Source organism: Paramisgurnus dabryanus, chromosome 1, assembly GCF_030506205.2.
Source record: "Paramisgurnus dabryanus chromosome 1, PD_genome_1.1, whole genome shotgun sequence".
NCBI lineage: Eukaryota > Metazoa > Chordata > Actinopteri > Cypriniformes > Cobitidae > Paramisgurnus > Paramisgurnus dabryanus.
The window spans coordinates 26,589,497-26,609,781 of NC_133337.1; the positions used below are offsets into that span (position 1 = coordinate 26,589,497).

A 20,285-nucleotide genomic window follows, 5' to 3' on the forward strand; every position below is an offset into this window, starting at 1 on the left:
GTGGCATTGCATTTAACCCTGGTGTGTGCTCACAGGTGTACTTCGTGAGGTCACTACACACTTTGCCGTTGACACACGGGCTCACAGTATTATGGGAGGCAACCACATTAAAGTTCGTATTGTTAACCCATCTGGTGCCAACACGGACGCATACATCACAGACAAAGGGGATGGCACATACAAAGTCGAATATACAGCGTACGAGGACGGTAAGAGATCTAATATATAGTCTGTTTGCTTTTATTAATGAATTGATTCACAAAGCCGGTCAAGAATACATCCATGGCACATTTCAACCTTCGTAGATTGAATGTTGTTCTTTTATGCAGGTGTGCATCTGATAGAGGTCCTGTATGACGATGTGCCCGTTCCCAAAAGCCCTTTTAAGGTGTCGGTAACCGAAGGCTGTGATCCCACCCGTGTACGGGCCTATGGTCCCGGTCTGGAAGAGGGTCTGGTTAACAAACCCAACCGTTTCACTGTGGAGACTAGGTACGAATTACTGAATGGAGACTCTTGCCATCAGTTAAATTTTTTGGTATGGTAAAAATGTACAAATGCATATTTACTGTTGAGGTATTGCGTATGGTAGTTCAAAAGTAGCTTTTATAATCTGTTCTTTTATATTTTTAAATGAACACGCCGACTATTTGGGACTTTAGGTCTTTCACAGTATCCCCCAGAGTTAGATAAGTCCATACATACCATTTTAATTTCCTAGCTTAGCTTAGCTTAGCACAAAGACTGGAAGTGAATGGCTCCAACTAGCATAATGCTCCTAATAAGTGACAAAATAACACCAACATTTTCCTATTTATATGTTGTGATTTGGATAGTCACAGTGTGTTCAAATAATAACGTCATATGAGACACAGCCATCTTTTAACCGTATACTACACTCAGGTGCTGCCAGCAAATCACTCCACCCAAGTAGCAGTGCTTCGCCTTCTGAGCATATAGTCTCATATGACCTTATTATTTGTACATGCTGTGACTATACAAATCACAACATATAAATAGGAAAATGTTGGCGTTATTTTGTCACTTATTGGGAGCAGTATGCTAGCTGGAGCCATTTACTTAGAGTCTTTGTGCTAAGCTAGGCTAGCAGTGGGTGCGTCAGACAGACTTACGGCACGCACGGAGATGAATAAGGTATGTAAGGACTTTTCTTACTCTGGAGGATACGGTGAGTAAGCTAAAGTCCCAAAAAATCCTTTAAGGTTTAAGTCATTTTTTATTGCTCAAATAGTGATTATAAAAATTGTTAACTTTTATAAGAATGTTGAGTCACTTTGGACTATTTTAGTTTTGCTTTAAATGACATGACTGTATGGCATTGGTTCATGACTGAAATCTGTATTTCCTCTCTTTCAGGGGTGCTGGTACAGGTGGGCTTGGTTTGGCCATCGAGGGTCCGTCAGAAGCCAAGATGTCCTGTAAAGATAACAAAGATGGCAGCTGTAGTGTGGAGTATATTCCCTTCACTCCTGGAGAATATGACGTCAACATCACTTTCGGAGGTCTGCATATTCCAGGTATGATGTCATGACCTCCTGCCTAATTCATTCCAATGATGTTTATAAGGGAACTCAACTCTAATTTGATATTAAAATATTTTGGCATTAAGTGAATACCAGAACATTGTGTTTTTGATTCATATATTTGAAAGAATGAAAACAAATCATTGTGACCTCATTATGTGTGTCAGTTTGATATAAATATTAAATATTTCAGTGTTATTTATACATGTTACATGTATTCATTGGGGAAATATTTAGGGAGTCCGTTCAGGGTGCCTGTGAGGGAACTGGTGGACCCCAGTATGGTGAAATGTTCTGGCCCAGGTCTGGGCAGTGGAGTCAGAGCTCACGTCCCTCAAACCTTCACTGTGGACTGCAGCAAAGCTGGACTCGCCCCACTGGAGGTTCTGCTGTATGGACCCACAGGTCAGAAAAGACATCCAGAAAAGTCTCATAATTTAATCTATTAGATTATGAGAATTAAAGTTTGATTTCACAGATGACATGCAAACCTCAGCTTTGTTATTCTGTGTAACCAGGAATGGTAGAACCGGTAAATATTACAGACAATGGTGACGGCACACACACGGTGATCTACACCCCTGCGAAAGATGGACCCTACAGTGTGTGTGTCAAGTATGCAGAGCAAGAAGTGCCACGCAGGTGAGAGAGACGCTCACAGACCTCACAGCATGAACCCCAAAAAGGACTCACTTATCATTTTATAGTCATTTTGTAATGGGGCAAGTAAACAAAAGTCTTATTTTACATTAAGGGTTTTGTTTGGACATTTATGCATTTGGCAGAAGCTTATATTCAAAGCAACTTGCAGTGCATTTAAGCTATACATTTTACTAGTGTGTTTGCCATGGGAATCAAACCCATGAAATTTGCATTACTACTGTAAAGGAACACTATAGGAATTTTATGTCATAATTATTTATATTTTTTAAAAGCTGCATATTAAAGTGTTTTGGAAACTTAAAAGAGATTAATAATTCTGTTGTGTCAGAATTTAAATATCCCTTTAAGATAAATATGTGAAGCAATTTTTTACATTTTTAAATTTAAGATGATCTATTTATGTTTTCTTTTTCATCAGTCCATTTAAGATCAAGGTGCTGCCCGCTCACGACGCCAGTAAAGTCCGTGCCAGCGGTCCAGGTCTGAATGCCTCCGGCGTGCCCGCCAGCCTACCCGTGGAGTTCACCATCGATGCCCGGGACGCAGGGGAGGGGCTTCTTACCGTACAGATACTGGTGGGTGACACTACCACACATGAGTCTTCCTTTTAGATGACCCTTGATGTTCAAATATACTTAACGGCCAATGTCCCCCCCTTCCCCTGCCCTCCCTCTGCCCTGACCTCTGACCCCTCCTCTGCTGTTGCTGTAGGATCCGGATGGGTGCAGGCGAGAGGTCTCTGTGTATGTGGAGGACTGGGGTAGGAGGGTGTGGGAGAACCACATTGTAAAGGGCACCATCCCCTTCCATACTCTTAGGAAAGGATGTGTAAGACGGCCCCTACGTTTGCCGTCCCTTTGTTGTTATAATAACTCATCGTGTCTGATGTCGCTCCAATCCATCCTCCCTCCCTCCCAACAGTCTGACCCCTTCCTACTGTACACTGTCTCAGGTTTAGCCCATAGTTTGTTGCCAACCGTACAAAGTGTATTGCCCACAATACATTTTTTGAAGTAGTAGGCATTAAACTTATTGTCTGACTCATGTATGTGTAGACAGGCTTTTTGTTATCACAAATTAAAACAGAATTTCACAGCATTTCATAACTATTGTAAAGTTAATAACCATTTGTTACAAACTTTACAAGGTGGCTAATTTGTATGAGTTTGTCTGATTATATTTGTAGTAGGTTTTAGTGCGATCTGCATTCACCTCTGCTTTGGCCGCTTCATTCTTGCTTTTTTATAACAATCATTAAATTTTTGTATGATTTATATCTTTCAAATTCATATGAAATTTTCACCTTGTAAAATAGTTACATCTCCCATAAGAGTGGGTTGGATATGTTTTTTTTTTTGTGTAGTTTGTATAGTTTTTACATTACTGTATTTTTGCGATGTACTATAGACGGTTTCCGCAGTAACAACATAAACAAATGGCTTTCGTGGAACAAACGTAACATCTGGTTTACCTTCGCAAAGAATAAATAGCGACAGGCTTTTTAGAGTAGTTTATTCATGATAACAAGCAAAATAAACAACAGGTAGATGACCGTAGTTCAAATCATAGCTCAAGCGTATCAACCATTATACTGAGCTAACTTTTACTGTGTAAAATGTGTACTATATAATGTATTACAAACCTCCCTTCACATAGCGTTGATAATCGCCGTCTCCCCTCTTCTTAACGGAAACCAAAACATTTGTTATTTTTGATGAGGTATTTGTTCCAAAGTTTAGGTTAGCCACTAGCCAGACGATTAACCATTTTCTGAAAAGTTGCCTGCTAGCGTTTTTTGTGATTTTACAAAAGTTTCACAAAATGCCTTCCAGGAAAATTTTCTTCAAAAAATATATAAACATACAAATGTCTGCTTTCAAACAAACAAACAATAAACAAACAAACAAAACGGGAATTTTTTTTTCATCCTATCTATATTTTTTTCTCTGCTTATAAATTTTTAAATATTATAATTTATTAATATTTTGTGAAGGAATTTAGATTCTGAACAATTATCAAAACATACACGGAGTTTAAAGTTAGTAAATAATGTTTTGGCTTCAGTTTTTTTCATAAATTGGGTAAGTGCAGATTAACATAAAAAATTAATCAGGAACACAATTTTTTAATGCAAATGTTTTCTCTAAATTGACGAGATATCTCGGGGCGGGGAAAGAGTTAAACAGACACAGACCATAAGTTAAGTTACGTCCTGACGTGTAACGGCGACAACACATGTGCGTCTGATGAAACAGTGTATCAAAGTCCCTTTAGGGAAGTCGTCACCATGCGGCCATGTTTGCCATTATTTCAGTCATGCAAGACTAACATCCTATCACCTTGAATTGAAAAAGACAAATATTTCTTAAGTCTTGTGCTAAAATCACAATTAAACAACATATTTCTGACCATCAACTGTACCATAATGTTTGCTTCTTAACTCTTTCACCGCCAGCGTTTAAAAAAAAAGTTGCCAGCCAGTGCCAGCGTTTTTCATGATTTTCACGAAAGTTTAATGCCTCCAGAAAATGTTCTTTTTTTAAATAAATAAACAAACAATATACCAAATCAAAGAACAGACCCTCTGCTTTAAAAAAAAAAAAAAAAAAAAACGTTTCATCCTACCTTCAGTGGTTCTTTTGTTCTTTTTGTAAACATTTTGAGCAAAAAGCAGAAATAATTCAATTTTTGACTTTTCATAGAGATTCCATTCAGAGCGATCTTTAAAATAGACACGGACATGCATCCGCTTGCCATAGGGCAATACTTCCGGGTTTAAAAAGTTGCGTGGATACCTGGTGGATAATAGCGGTATTGCGGAAAGAAGGAAAATCTCGTCATTGGCAGGGAAGCGTTTTTTCTTGATTGACGAGATATCTCGTCAATGGCGGCGAAAGAGTTAAGCTTAAATTGCGCTAAAAAAACTCTCTTGAGGTCTTTTTAGCTACTGTGCAAGCGCAAAGGTTGACAAGCGCCTCATGCGACTCTATATAGACCTATAGTACTATAACCCCGCCCCTAAATGACAAATAAAACCAAACAAACTTTGAGTGGTTGCTTCCACTGTGAGATGGATCTTCCTGTTAGTGGGCGATTCTTGCTCAGTTTTAACTACAGTAAAAGTCTGAGACTACTGTACACTACTGTAGTTCCTTTCTTTTAGTTTTCCTAGTAATCCTTTAGTTGTTTTTAATCATTCCCTTCATCCCTCAGTCATTATTTCATAGTTCTTCATTGCCCCAGCAATGTTTTACCGTAAATGGCCTTTTCTATCTATCCGTCCTTTTGTTTTTCTTTTTCTTGTGTCCTTTCCTATTCAGGTGTATTCCAAAAGGCCAGATGCACCGTGTGAATTATAATTTCCGAATGGTGGTGACCTTGCATTTCCGTTCTTTAAAGAAAAAGAGAAACTTTACTCATTTGTTATGCACATTCAGAAGCATCTTTATCTTTGGATGTGAGCGTGAACGTTTCTCTTACTTGTTACCTTTGAGGGGTCTTTGTTTTTCACCTATAATCCACTGGTCTCCGTGGACTTACTGTACCTGTCATTAGATTTAGGCTAATCCATGTGGTTTTTCACTACATGACTAACAGTTGTTTCTTTTTCTGCATTCTGCATTTAACGTTTGTGGTACCGCAATGCAGGTTTACAGGATCTGACATCGACCAACATATTGTGGTGGTGCACAGATGCACATTTATGCATAAACACACTTTAACAATTCGTTATTTTTATAGGACCCAGAAGGCAAACCAAAGAAGGCCAATATTCGGGATAACAGAGACGGGACGTACACCGTGTCCTACGTACCAGACATGACGGGACGCTACACTATTACCATTAAATACGGTGGAGATGAGATCCCGTACTCGCCATACCGTATCCATGCACTGCCTACTGGAGATGCCAGCAAATGTCTGGTGACAGGTGAGTTACAAATGTCTGTGTACTTAGATTTTAAGCACTTATAACATGGATATATCTCATTCCAGTATATGATCAATATCAAATAGATATACTGTACACACATCTGTCAGTGTAAATGCTATGATCATAAATTGTAACACTTTGTTTTATTCAATTTTTTTAGTATCTATTGGAGGACACGGACTAGGTACGTTTTTTAAAAGCATTACTGACCTTTATATAAATGTAATGTTAAATGGCATGTATGTTAGACCACTTTATGTTGAAATGGATGACAAAAATTGGTCCAGTTTGTTTGAAATGATCATATAATGATGCAAAACCTGATAATGAGATGCGTATATTGGCTTTACTTTAAATGGATTTGCTACTGTGCCATTATTAGGTTCAGGACTTGGACCCACTATTCAGATCGGAGAGGAGACGGTTATCACTGTGGATGCAAAGGCCGCTGGGAAGGGAAATGTCACATGCAAGGTGTCAACACCAGATGGGGCGGAGCTAGACGTGGACGTAGTGGAGAACTCTGATGGCACCTTTGATATCTACTATACCGCTCCCGAACCCGGGAAATATGTCATCACCATCCGCTTCGGAGGAGAGCACATTCCCAACAGTCCCTTTCATGTGGTGGTGAGCACTGTTTCTTCTTATGCATTATGGGTAGAAATACTAAATATGTGTTTTGTAGGGGTGCATAACGATTAATCGCAATTAATCATTTGCAGAATAAGTTTTTGTTTGCACCATATATGTGTGTGTACTGTCTATAATAATTATGTTTATACAGTATAAATACACACACATACATATATAATTTCAAGAATTTTTTTTATATTATATTAAAATTATATATAAATTAGTGCTGGGCCCAGATTAATCGTGATTAATTGCATACAAAATAAAACTGATTTTAATATATAAAATAATATAATGATATAATATATAAGTGTGTGCTGTGTGTAATTATTATCTATATATAAATACACACACACACGCACACACACACACACACACACACACACACACACACACACACACACACACACACACACACACACACACACACACACACACAAACACACACACCTTCATATATGTATTTAAGAAACATTTACAAGTGTGTGTATATATATATATTCATATTTTTATATATTCTATATTATATATATATATATATATATATATATATATATTCATATTTTTATATATTCTATATTATATATATATAAAAAATAATTATATATAAATAACAATTTCTGAAATGTGTGTGTGTGGGTTTAAATATATATAATAATTACACACAGTACACACACATATATTATGCAAAAAAATCACTTTTTATTTTGTAAGTGATTAATCGCGATTAATCTTTGCACAGCAATAATATTAATTTAAAAATGTACACATGTAAATATTTCTTAAATATATATACATACATGCATGCATGTATATACATAATTATTATACACATTACACAGACATTATGTAAACAAAAACGTTTATTCTGCAGGCGATTAGTTGCGATTAATCGTTATGCAGCCCTAGTGTTTTGTATATGTTACAACTATATATTTTATAACAAGTGTTCATAGTTCATGACTCAAAGTAGCAGGCTACCAGTGCATGGTTTGTTATTACAATTAATTTTGATATTTCTATTTGAAAAAAAGTTCCTTCAAAATGATAAATTCTATCATTGATTACTCACCTACTTATCCTTTAAATGCAGTTGTGTTATTGTAAGGAACCTTTTCACTGAGTTCACAGAATTTTTCATTTTTGTGTAAACTAATCTGTCAACTAAGCGATTCAATTCCAGTTCTGAGAGTCGGATTGAATTGAAATGTGTGTAGTGTGAATCCCTAACTATGTGACCACCTCCCTCTCCAGGCATCTGACACCATCCCTATAATCGAGGAACCGTGTGATAAACTACAGTTACAGCAGCCCTACGCCCCCTACCAGGGTTACACCCCTCATTGGGTACACATTAAATGACATTTGCTCATTGGCCTTCATCATCACCCTTTTATTTCATCCATCTTTCATTAATTTCTTATGAGCTTGGCTGCTGACGTCTTTTTACAAGTTCTTGCTGGCTGATCGTGGATTCGCAGTGTTAACAAACATGGTCCATTTTTCATGCTTCTCTCATTCGCCCCTGTTTTATTTGTATGTCACATCCACTAACCTTCGCCTGCACTTATTTTAAATCCGCCCACTGTTTTTAGTAAACAATACAGTGTTGCTTACTGTAAATCTCTTTGTCCTCCAGGCTACAGAAGAGCCGGTCACTGCAACGGACGTCATGGACCCGATGCTCCGTCCCTTTAATCTGGTCATTCCATTTACAGTGCAGAAGGGGGAGATTACAGGTATTAACACTAATGAAAACATACATTAAAGGGTGCATGATTTAGCTAATCAGCCAATCAGCAGTAAGGGGCGTGTCTACTAACCAACATCATTGCCAGGGTTGCGTATGTGTGGGGCGGGTCTATAAAAAGAAGGTCCAGATTCTGTTGGGGTAGGGACGTGTTTGTTTAGATGATTTCAAATGTCAACATTGGCTTTAAAGTTAACTGAAAAATTAAATTCCTTTACTTACCCTCAAGTTGTTACAGACTTTAAGACATAAATATTATAATTAGATAATTATTAAATTTTTTTGTAACCAAGCAGATCTGGGGCACCACAGACTTCCATAATAGGAAAAATAATACTGTGGAAGTGAATGGTGCCCCAGATCTGATTATTATCATTTTTCATTATTTTCAAGTTAAATTGGGGGAGTAAATAATGACATAATTTTTCTGTTAACTATACCTTTAACCGTGGAGAACCCGAGCAGATTTTGGGTAGCATCAATTAACATTGGCCAAATTTGACCCCGAGGGTTCTCCAGGGTTAAAGAAGCCATATCTAGATATATTCTAATATCATAGAGATGATGTAATGGCATCATAGTAAGAAATGACAATACTTTTTATTCTTTCAGGTGAGGTGCGTATGCCCTCTGGTAAAACCGCTCGCCCCAACATCACTGATAACAAGGACGGGACCGTCACAGTCAAATACGCCCCTACTGAGAAAGGCCTCCATGAGATGGACATCAAATATGAGGGGAATCATATACCAGGTATTAAAAAACTCCAATGACATTTCTTTTTTTACATTTCTTAACAATTTTAAGTGATCAGTTTATAGTAAGTTATGAAGTATAATTAATAAATAGAGTTTACTGATTTATTTTATTTATTATCTTTTTTTAAATATTTCCCTTTAGGAAGTCCATTGCAGTTCTATGTCGATGCCATTAACAGTGGGCACGTGAATGCATACGGCCCTGGTCTGAGTCACGGCATGGTCAACAAACCCGCCATCTTTACAATCGTAACCAAAGATGCAGGAGAAGGTAAAACAAATGAGAGACCCGGCCGGTCACATTGCTGTACACTGTTTAAAATAAAAGCAATGCCAAAAGAGAGTTGTTCCCCAAATAACCTATTAGTCAGTATTACTTAAAAAAATAAACTTTTCTTACCTTTGTGTAGTCTGAAGACGTTTTTTCCACCATTCAGCAAAATAAAATTAAAGACCCTTTATTTTTAAGAGCGTAGTCTTATGCTTGCTAGACTTTTGAAAATCAGCATGAATTCTGGTCCAGACTGCCAAGAATAACTTACAGACAGGGAGAGACCATCTAATTGTTATGTATCTTCTCATCTTTTCTCCTTCTTCTTCTTCTATTCTCTTCTTCTTCTCAGGTGGTCTTTCTTTGGCAGTTGAGGGTCCATCTAAAGCAGAGATCAGCTGTAAGGATAATAAAGATGGCACCTGCACTGTGTCCTACATGCCGACGGCTCCAGGAGACTACAACATAATTGTCAAATTTGATGATAAGCACATTGCTGGAAGCCCCTTCACAGCTAAGATCACGGGTATGTGTGTGTGTGTGTGTGTGTTTGTGTGTGAGAGAGAGAGAGAGAGAGAGAGAGAGAGAGAGAGAGAGAGAGAGAGAGAGAGGATGAGCAAGAGCAAAGGGGGCAAAGTTATGTCTCCCTGAAGGTCTCAGTATCACTTTATTTAGTATGGGTGAGTTTATGAAGGTCTATAAATTGTGAATGTGTGTTAAGTGTGTGCGTCGTTACACCTGGAGTTGTTCACCACAGAACCGCAGCTGTGCAACGCTTCTAAAATTGGAGGCAGATCGAGATAATTTTTAGTAACAGGAAGTACCCGTTTCCCCTCTCCTTCGCTCTCGCTGCTCTCAGCAACACTACTGGGGTTGCACCCGGTTTATTTTTAAAACTTGAGTTAATATTATGAGTTCAAGTGAATTACAATGATACTGTATTACTATCATTATGTTTCATATTAAGCAATGTGCTTCCCGAGGTTCAAATGCAGTCTTTAGAAAGATCTCATTCTTAGTTGTCTAACTGTTCTTTTTTACTGTTTTTATTTCTTTTTAATTTATTTTTTCTGATGAACACTAATCAAAATATTTTGATAAATGATGTTAAGCACACAGCTGATTGTAATTATTAACTTTCATAGTAGGAAAACAAATTCAATGGGTAACATCAACAGTGTGCTTACCATCATTTATCATAATGTCTTCATCATCATTTATCACAATACTTCCATTTTTCCTACTATGGAAGTCAATGGTTACAATCAGCTGTGTGCTTACCATCATTTATCATAATATCTTCTTTTGTCTTCATAAAAAAAATAGTAGGAAAAAATGATGACGGAATTTTCATTTTTGGGTGAACTATCCCTTTTGAAGGAAACATATCATTAAAATCTGACTTTTTCCATGTTTAAGTGCTATAATTGGCTCCCCAGTGCTTCTATCAACCTAAAAAAGTGAAGAGATCAACCCAGTAACTTAGTTTTGTAAACCATTCTCTGCAAGCATGTGAAAAAAAATAGGTCAATGAAATTTGTCTCCCCTTGTGATGTCAGAAGGGGATCTTATAATAATACCACCCCTAATCTGCTCTATCCAACCATGAGACTGACATTTAGTGCAGAGGTCAGCTCATTTGCATTTAAAAGAACAAACACCAAAAACATTTTTGCGCACACCTACAAAGTGGCAATTTTAACATGTTATAATAAATTATCTACATGATATTTTGAGCTAAAACTTCACATACGTACTCTTGAAACACTAAAGATTTATTTTATCTTAAAAAAGCCTGGTGCAATGTTCCCTTTAACTAAAACTAAAACATGTCTGTTTTTTATTTAAAAATTTCAGCCCAAATAGTAGTTGAAAACCTTAAACAAAAATTTTGCCTTAGCAATAAACTAAAATAAGTTTAAACTGAAACAAAAACTAAACTAAAATAAATGTAACTTAAATGGCAATATTAGTTAAAAATAAACTAAAATGACAAATGCTTATAGCAAAATTACTAAAAATAATAATAATTTAAAATTCACATGAAAACGAATGTTTCCGACCAACACATTTGAAATCGCCTACTTTCGAGGAAACTGGTCCGAATCATAGTATTCAAAAAACAACACCCAGATGACCAAATTAAAAAGTGAATATAACAGAAATAAGGGAAATCTATGAACTCTTTAAGTGATTTACATACCAAGAAATGTATTTCCTGTTATTTCATTGTTTAAAAAGTACAATGTATACATAAATTACAGTTGCCGTTCTGATTACATCATAGGTCAAAGGACATACAGGTGATATATGACAATGAAAATACATTTAGACCTTACTGTTTTAACAATAAAGCAGCAGGTACTTTGTCTAATTTAGTACGTACTTTCACAGTATGTTATTTTTGGCACAGTGTAATATTAGAAAAATTAAATATATATAAATGTTTTTGCTTTTATGTAAGGTGATGATTCCATGAGGACATCTCAGCTGAACGTTGGCACAGCGACAGATGTTTCTCTGAAGATCACGGAGACGGACCTGAGCTCTTTAAGCGCGAGCATCAGAGCCCCGTCTGGCAATGAAGAGCCCTGTCTGCTGAAGAGACTCCCAAACCGGCACATCGGTGAGTTACACGAGGTCCACCAGCACCAGACGTCACTACATTTTATTGGACAAAAAAGACCCTCAAGAGTCCTGACATAGCAACACTACTATATTCCTAAAGCTTTATTGATGGAGCATTGCAGCTAGCACTTAAAACGTCATGGGTTTGGATCCCAGAGCAAACACATACACATCAAATCAAATGATACAACAAAACTTTTTTGTTTTGCAGACAGCTAATTATAACATAAACATGTTTGAGGAAGCACAAAATCTTTTAAGGTTTTTCAAAACAAGAAAGCATCAGACTCATCTGAGCAATCAAACATTGAGACGCTTTGATGTAGTGAAGCTCACCTCCCTTCAGATAGCTGGAGACTAAGAGCTCCTTCCTGCAATTTCAAAGGAAATCGACTTTTGGCTCACAAAAGGCTTTTGATGTACAATGCAGTCAATACCTTTCTTTTGTGTTAGATATGATGGCGGTATCATAAAAAGCCTGAACAAAGAAATTCAATCCAGTTTCTGTTTGCTCGTAGGAATATCCTTCACACCTAAAGAAGTGGGTGAGCACGTGGTCAGCGTGAAGAAGAACGGAAAACACGTCACCAACAGCCCTTTCAAGATCATGGTGGGTCAGTCGGAAATCGGAGACGCCAGTAAGGTGAAGGTGTTTGGGAAAGGTCTGATTGAAGGACACACTTTTGAAGTGGCCGAGTTTATTGTGGACACCAGAAGTGCAGGTGAATAAAATGTTGCATCCATAATGTAGATATGTTTTGCATAGAATGAGAAAACGGATCACATTGGCTTGGTTTAAGTCTAATACTCTTGGTTCCGGTCCATAGGTTATGGAGGTCTCGGTTTGTCCATCGAAGGGCCCAGCAAAGTTGACATAAACTGTTCAGATGTGGACGATGGAACGTGCAAAGTGACTTACTGCCCCACAGAACCAGGAACCTACATCATTAACATCAAATTTGCAGACCAACACGTGCCAGGTACACCACTGCCCTTGATATTCAAGACTTGTGAAGTCTTTCTGAACTGGACAGCTTTTTTAAAACTCTTTTTTTATGGATTTCCACAGGAAGTCCATTTACGGTGAAGATTCTGGGTGAGGGACGAATGAAGGAGAGCATCACCAGAAGGAGGCAGGCGCCCTCCATCGCCACAGTGGGCAGCACTTGTGACCTTAACCTTAAGATCCCAGGTGAGGATTTTTTGCATTGGGGAGGGAGTGTCAAGCCATTGTATCTCTCTCTGTACAGTATCTCTCCTTCCACCTGACTCTTACAAATTCCCACTGCCATATGTCACTTTCTGTCTCTTGATCAAGAAACACGTTGCAATTGAAAAAATGTCCATTCTGCTGGCATGCATGCATTTCTTATTCACCCCTTTCTTCTTTCTCGTCTCCTTTCCTTTTTCCTCTTCTTTTGGGGTTCCTCGTCTGTAGGGAACTGGTTTCAGATGGTATCAGCCCAGGAACGGCACACTCGAACCTTCACTCGCAGCAGCCACACCTACACGCGCACCGAGCGCACAGAGATCAGCAAGACCCGTGCGGGAGAAACCAAACGCGAGGTGCGGGTGGAGGAGAGCACCCAAGTTGGGGGTGACCCCTTCAGAGATGTTTTCGGTGGATTCCTGAGCAGAGAAAACCTGAGTCCTTTCAGCGGCGCCCAGGCCCGACAATCAGATGGTGTGTGTGTGTGTGTGGTTGTAATATGTGTTTAGTGAATTGTGTGGGATGATGTAAGTTTACAAGTTTTCATGGCGAATGAGTGCAACCTCTCCATTACGGACATTTACGACGGAGAAAGAAATGGGATGGAAAATCTGAGCTGTGTGGTCAATACAGCCAAAAATAAAACAGATTTTATAGTTGTAGACGGGCCTTGACTTTTATAAGAAATGTCTTATATGACTCCCAGACTCTCTCTGTCTTTCACTCTTCTGTCTTTCTTACTTTCTCATTTGACTCTCTTTCTTTATCACCTCTCTCTATCTCAGGTGAGTCAGGTACTCAGGAAATGACGGCACAGGTGACAAGCCCAAGTGGAAAGACGGAAGATGCTGAGATCATAGAAGGAGAAGACAGCGCCTACAGCGTGCGCTTCGTACCTCAAGAAATGGGAGCTCACACCGTCAATGTCAAATATAGGGGCCAGCATGTCCCCGGCAGCCCCTTCCAGTTCACCGTGGGCCCTCTGGGAGAGGGAGGTGCCCATAAGGTTCGAGCCGGTGGTACTGGATTGGACAGAGGAGTGGCAGGAGTTCCTGGTAAGACAATTAAAATTGTAGTATGTAAGGGTTAAGAATTAACATGAGGATGAGTAAATATTTAAAGCTGCACCAAAAATTTGGCAAGGGCGGGTCACCACTTATAGTCAGAGCTGTGTTGAAAATGACATTTTGATCGACTTCTGTGTGTATTTGTGTTGGTTAGCCGAATTCAGCATCTGGACCCGTGAGGCTGGCGCTGGTGGTTTGTCCATAGCTGTCGAAGGGCCCAGCAAAGCCGAAATTTCCTTCGAGGACAGAAAGGACGGATCGTGCGGTGTGGCCTATGTCGTACAGGAACCTGGTAAGACTTGTATACTCTTCAGCCTAGTTTACAATGTTACAGATTGATTTAACCCTCATTCATACATTTAATAACAGGCGACTACGAGGTGTCGATCAAATTTAACGATGAGCACATCCCCGACAGCCCCTTCATTGTTCCTGTTGCATCGCTGTCAGACGACGCCCGCCTGCTTACCGTCACCAGCCTGCAAGTGAGTGATTTCCCATGAAACACAATTTCTCAGACGCAGGTTTAGGGACTCCTTGAGTATGGATGGCAGATACTTTATCACCAGACACTGAGAGCTTGTAAGGGCTCTTGATGGAGAGCAGAAAACTCAACTTATCATTAAACGAGACAGGTGTACACGCAGCGAGAAGAATAAGCTTTGAGCAATTTTTATGGTGGCCTTTGTGATCTTGAGTGTTGTCTTTAAACTGATAATCTGTACAATGATCAGGTTAAGAATCAGAGCTGCTTAGTTAATGGTTACTAACTCAAATCATTTCTGTCTTCAGGAAATGGGTCTCAAGGTGAATCAGGAGGCTTCGTTCGCCGTGCAACTGAATGGAGCGAGAGGAGCGATTGACGCTAAGGTGCACACACCTTCTGGAGCAGTGGAGGAGTGTTACATCACTGAACTAGACAATGGTGAGCATAAAGTTCATATTTAATGTCTCTCAATTGCTAGTGTTTGCTTTTTCAAGACTGGGAAATCATTTGATCTTGGAACATTAACTTGAATATTGTATGTCTGTGTGCGCAGATAAACACGCAATACGGTTTATTCCACGGGAGAACGGCGTCCACTCCATCGATGTCCGTTTTAATGGAAGTCACATCCCGGGGAGCCCCTTCAAAATCCGCGTTGGAGAACCCGGCCAGGCCGGAGATCCCGGAATGGTGACAGCTTTTGGCCCTGGATTGGAGGGAGGAACTACAGGTGTGTGATCACTCATATGTTGTACGTGATATTAAGGTAGTCAACACAAGTCTTAAGATAAATCCATAATCTTCTTGTTTACACAGGCGTGCCTTCAGACTTCATTGTGAACACGTGTAACGCTGGGTCAGGGGCTCTGTCTGTCACAATCGATGGTCCGTCGAAGGTAAAGATGGATTGTCAGGAGTGTCCCGAAGGGTACAAGGTCACCTACACACCCATGGCTCCCGGCAGCTACCTCATCTCTATCAAATACGGAGGACCACAGCATATCGTGGGCAGCCCCTTTAAAGCCAAAGTCACTGGTGAGAGATCATGCACTACATTGCACTTAACAGCAGATATGCAATGACATGCAATGTGTTTACGCGGATTATGGTTCAAAAAAACACATTGTTTTTACTTGTGCATTATTGTTGCTCTTCTATGTCCCACTTTTCTGAAATGCATAGATGTTTACAAAGCTGATTGGCCAGCTATTCAGTGCATTGATATTGGCTGAATACCCCAAGCGTGTAATGGAAATGTTACCTATTTGGAATTTCAGCTCCCAAAGCACAGCGTCTCCACGACACGGCAGTGCCGGCATTAATACCACAGCGAAAATAAAATTCTTTGCGTATACATTTGGCGTGTTTGAATGAGGCATTTTAGGAAGGCGTGGATGAGCCGTCACTTTTAGAAAGAATTGCTATGGGCTTTAGACTTAAATCTTTGCGACTTTACGGATCGTCTATACGCACAAACAGCATTTAACACTTTATACGCAAAGGAAACCATGAAATCGCATTATATGACCCCTTTAATAATCATGGCATGTAACCCAAAACTTTGAGGTTTAAACTTCTCCATGATTTATTACCATTGTGCCCCCTGTGCAAGAGACTTAACATTAAGCGTTTCTTCTGTGTTTATGTTGTTATATCCAATTCCAGCAATCCAAGTTGTGTGATTATAAATGAAATAGATTTTCTCTAAATTTATGAACTTTTATTGCTATGTTACATAATAAATCACGGTAAATAGCTCAGCAAAGCATGATGAGATTTACAGCAGCTGTGCTGAGATGGGTAAACATAATTATGAGATTATATGATCAGTCAGGATTATAATGCAATATGTTGAAGTGGATTTGAAAACAAATAAGCTTTTGAAAAATATGGAGATTAATGAAACAGACCAGTGACTGAGCATAAACTTGTTTAAGAAATAAACTATGCAAATAAAATTAGTATTTTTGAAATATGAGCCGGACAATCCTTTCTGAGAATGAATGGTTTATTTTTATTCACTGTTTAATTATATCATCTTCAAAATAAGGAACCGATCTTTCTGCGTAACCTGAAATACGTTTCTCCTGGTACATATCGCTGCATCTTTTGACGTAATGACCACTAGAGGCGTTTAGTTTCTGTCCGTTTTGACGCAAAAATTATTTTAAAGTTACGAAACAGACATGTATACAAATTTCATCTCATTTTTGTTATTTAGATTTGTGCATATTGGTATGTATTTTTATGATCATATGCACACAAACGTGCGACATGCTTTAGTGACTTACAGTACATAAGTTTTAATTTCAATTAAACAAGTTTGTCACATAGCTTGGCCAAACATGATCAGTCCTGACAGTATCACCTTCAGACATTTTGCACCATAGTAACACAAGCGTGAACTAAAGAATATATGCCTGTAATGTTTTGTATTGTCAGCTCTGTAACCATGAATGAACCCACATCAAAACGCCATAAAAGCGCCCCTAGTGGACACAGCAGATGCGCATTTCAGGATATGCAGAAATTAGCCTGTGTAGGATAATGCTGCATTCACACCAGCTGTGGTAGAGGTGTCAAGCGCAAGTGATTTCAATGTTTAGTCAATGTTACAACGCATTGACGCGCGTCTGGAGGTCTCACGGCCCGAATGAGGCGTTTAGCGTTGCGCGGTAGATGTGATTCCACCTCATTCGCGTGTCTAGTTCGCGAATTGAGAGTTGCAAGTTAAAAATTTTTAACTTTGGCGAAAAAACCTCCTGCGTTAACCAATCTGGAGCTTGCTGTACTAGTGACGTGATTACAGGAAGTGAGCGGAGTCGCAGAAGCCCCTCCCATGACTCGAATTTCCTAAATGACTAGAATTTCAAGCTCGGCTTTCACGCGTGAATAATGCGAGTTAACTCACAACGTTCAAGCGCAAACTAGACGCGTTAGATGCGAATTTGACGCCAAAGTCATGCTACGTACACACCAAACGCGGGGCATCGCATTACTCACTCTAGATTACTTGCGGGATTTAACTTCGTGTCGAGTCGAATATTTTCAACTTGGGCGAAGACGCGTTTGAGGCGGATAGTGTGTGTTTTCGCGGCAAACGTGCCGCCCATATTGCGTCATTAATCTACTTGCGCAAATTGTTGAACTCGCGTCTGGTGTAAACCCACAGTAGTAAGACTGTCTGCGAAATCCCTTAATGTGAAATATAAATGTTTATTAACTATAAATAATTAATATTACATTCTCCAGGTGCACGTTTGTCCGGCGGACACTCTCTACACGAGACCTCATCAGTACTGGTGGAGACGGTCACAAAATCATCCTCAGTGGCCGGATCTTTCTCCTCTCTGCCGAAGTTTTCATCCGATGCCAGTAAGGTGATCTCGAGGGGGGCTGGACTCTCCAAAGCCTTCATTGGTCAGAAGAACACCTTCACGGTGGACTGCAGTAAAGCAGGTACAATAACACACACACACACACACACACACACACACACACACACACACACACATTATATATATATATATATATATATATATATATATACTACATTATATACCATATTACAATATATAACATACATAATGGCTTTATTTTCACCTCGCAGGGACAAACATGTTGATGGTAGGAGTGCACGGGCCAAAAACTCCATGTGAGGAAGTTTATGTCAAACACATGGGCAACAGAATGTACAATGTCACATACACAGTGAAGGAAAAAGGAGACTACATACTGATAGTCAAGTGGGGTGAAGAGATGGTGCCCGGAAGCCCTTTCCACGTCACAGTGCCTTAAAAAAGACCTGCCTGACTATTCAAAGACTCCAATAAATGAGACGGGACTCACCGACAACGCCCCGTGCCTGACCTTTATGATGATACGTTTTTACAAGCAATCAAGACCTCTGATATTGGCAAAATCCTGCGCCAGTTGTCTTCCATATACGCTTTATCCAAAGAGACACCGAGTGTGTTTACATGTGCAATACAATGCTGATAAAGTTTTGACAATGCAAACAATAATGCGTTTACATGAGATTCGAAAATCATTTGGGTTACACCCATACATTGAATGTGTTGATCAATATTTCTAAATCAATATTTGCATTTATGACCGATAATACACTGTTGGGTTATTGCGCATAACTGGTGCATGTAAGCACACTTATTATGAGTTCAGTTCACACAATGGCTTACGCACCCTAACCTGTTTTGTACTACGTTGTTTTTAGGTTGTGAGATTAGTCAACGTGTGATGGAAAGTAGAACTGAACTAACATGCGATTTTACATCAAAGCCACCTTGTTAGTGAAATTATTGTCAGGACCATAAGTTAACAGATCATTTATTTAATCTTTTTATCTACTGCTAAAACTGGTCTTATTTTTATGATGGAATAACACAATGTTGTCTCTTAAACCCTAAACGAGTCTGGATCAGGCAGTCCTGGTCAAAGGCTTAGTTTAAGTTAGAGATGTTTTTTTAGCTCACACTGGGTCTGAACCGGTCGCAAGTGGCCCGACGCCCTGCAGACCGAGTTATGTGATTGGTTAGATGAGATTTTTGTACCAAGCGGTGTAGCCAAAGCCGTTAAAGCATGTGAATGTTTGAAAACCCACAGTTTTTACAGTGACACAACAGAGCGACATTTTATAGTGATTTTATATGTATGGATTTAAAATAGAAATGTATGAAGAGACACTAATAATTGTTTGATATTTTAACCTACTGTTTGGTAAAACTGTGCTGGCATATTAAAGTTTTAATTGCTATGCTTGATTTTGTTTATTGATTTTGTTTCATGTTTATAATTTGAAATTTTTATTGAGGTTTTAAAGTATTGTACTAGTACTTAAAACTTACAGTAGATATGTATACAAGGCTTAATGTTAGCAACATTTTATTTTAGTTTATCATATAATAGAGCAAGTAAAATTATTTTCAAATATAATTTTAAATATATTTCGAAAAAAAAAATGGCCAAAAAATATCTGTAGCCTACTGAAAAATATTTACAAAAATGTATTTATTTTTTGGCAATTTTTTGTATATTTTGAAATATATATTTTTAAAAATTATCATTTTAAAGCATTTATATTCACATCACATGAAAGAAAAACTTTGTGTGTTACAAACCTGTAAATATAAATATAATTTATTTTATAATAATTTTATATTATATATTTTTAACTGCAAAATATATAATTATAATTATATAAATACTTATACATTTTTTACTTATAGTTTATACATTTTATACAAACTTTTATATTTTGGCTAAGAAAAATATATTTTTGCTTGGGTTGGTATTGTATGAAAAACATTTGGAAATATA

General features: G+C 38.4%; 1 protein-coding gene across 10 annotated transcripts in view; it reads left to right on the forward strand.

The window, feature by feature from the left end:
- The window catches only part of flncb (filamin C, gamma b (actin binding protein 280)), a 62,948-nt gene extending 43,224 nt beyond the window's left edge, over positions 1 to 19,724 (forward strand). For 2 of the 10 annotated variants that reach the window (XM_065289946.2, XM_065289950.2), the window contains 28 exons: positions 36 to 209; positions 330 to 492; positions 1,378 to 1,538; positions 1,782 to 1,949; positions 2,063 to 2,186; positions 2,626 to 2,782; positions 2,919 to 3,035; positions 5,949 to 6,138; positions 6,302 to 6,325; positions 6,524 to 6,771; positions 8,032 to 8,124; positions 8,417 to 8,516; positions 9,140 to 9,280; positions 9,428 to 9,556; positions 9,909 to 10,082; positions 12,021 to 12,182; positions 12,703 to 12,906; positions 13,012 to 13,164; positions 13,254 to 13,376; positions 13,623 to 13,868; positions 14,180 to 14,449; positions 14,616 to 14,753; positions 14,831 to 14,946; positions 15,254 to 15,386; positions 15,502 to 15,678; positions 15,765 to 15,983; positions 18,201 to 18,407; positions 18,559 to 19,724. In XM_065289946.2, coding sequence (XP_065146018.1) covers positions 36 to 209; positions 330 to 492; positions 1,378 to 1,538; positions 1,782 to 1,949; positions 2,063 to 2,186; positions 2,626 to 2,782; positions 2,919 to 3,035; positions 5,949 to 6,138; positions 6,302 to 6,325; positions 6,524 to 6,771; positions 8,032 to 8,124; positions 8,417 to 8,516; positions 9,140 to 9,280; positions 9,428 to 9,556; positions 9,909 to 10,082; positions 12,021 to 12,182; positions 12,703 to 12,906; positions 13,012 to 13,164; positions 13,254 to 13,376; positions 13,623 to 13,868; positions 14,180 to 14,449; positions 14,616 to 14,753; positions 14,831 to 14,946; positions 15,254 to 15,386; positions 15,502 to 15,678; positions 15,765 to 15,983; positions 18,201 to 18,407; positions 18,559 to 18,746 — 4,499 coding nt within the window. In that variant the 3' untranslated portion in view covers positions 18,747 to 19,724. The remainder of the gene's footprint in view (positions 1 to 35; positions 210 to 329; positions 493 to 1,377; positions 1,539 to 1,781; positions 1,950 to 2,062; positions 2,187 to 2,625; positions 2,783 to 2,918; positions 3,036 to 5,948; positions 6,139 to 6,301; positions 6,326 to 6,523; positions 6,772 to 8,031; positions 8,125 to 8,416; positions 8,517 to 9,139; positions 9,281 to 9,427; positions 9,557 to 9,908; positions 10,083 to 12,020; positions 12,183 to 12,702; positions 12,907 to 13,011; positions 13,165 to 13,253; positions 13,377 to 13,622; positions 13,869 to 14,179; positions 14,450 to 14,615; positions 14,754 to 14,830; positions 14,947 to 15,253; positions 15,387 to 15,501; positions 15,679 to 15,764; positions 15,984 to 18,200; positions 18,408 to 18,558) is intronic. The other 8 variants (XM_065289949.2, XM_065289952.2, XM_065289951.2 and 5 more) reach the window with 6 other exon arrangements.
- The last annotated feature ends 561 nt before the right edge of the window (positions 19,725 to 20,285 follow it).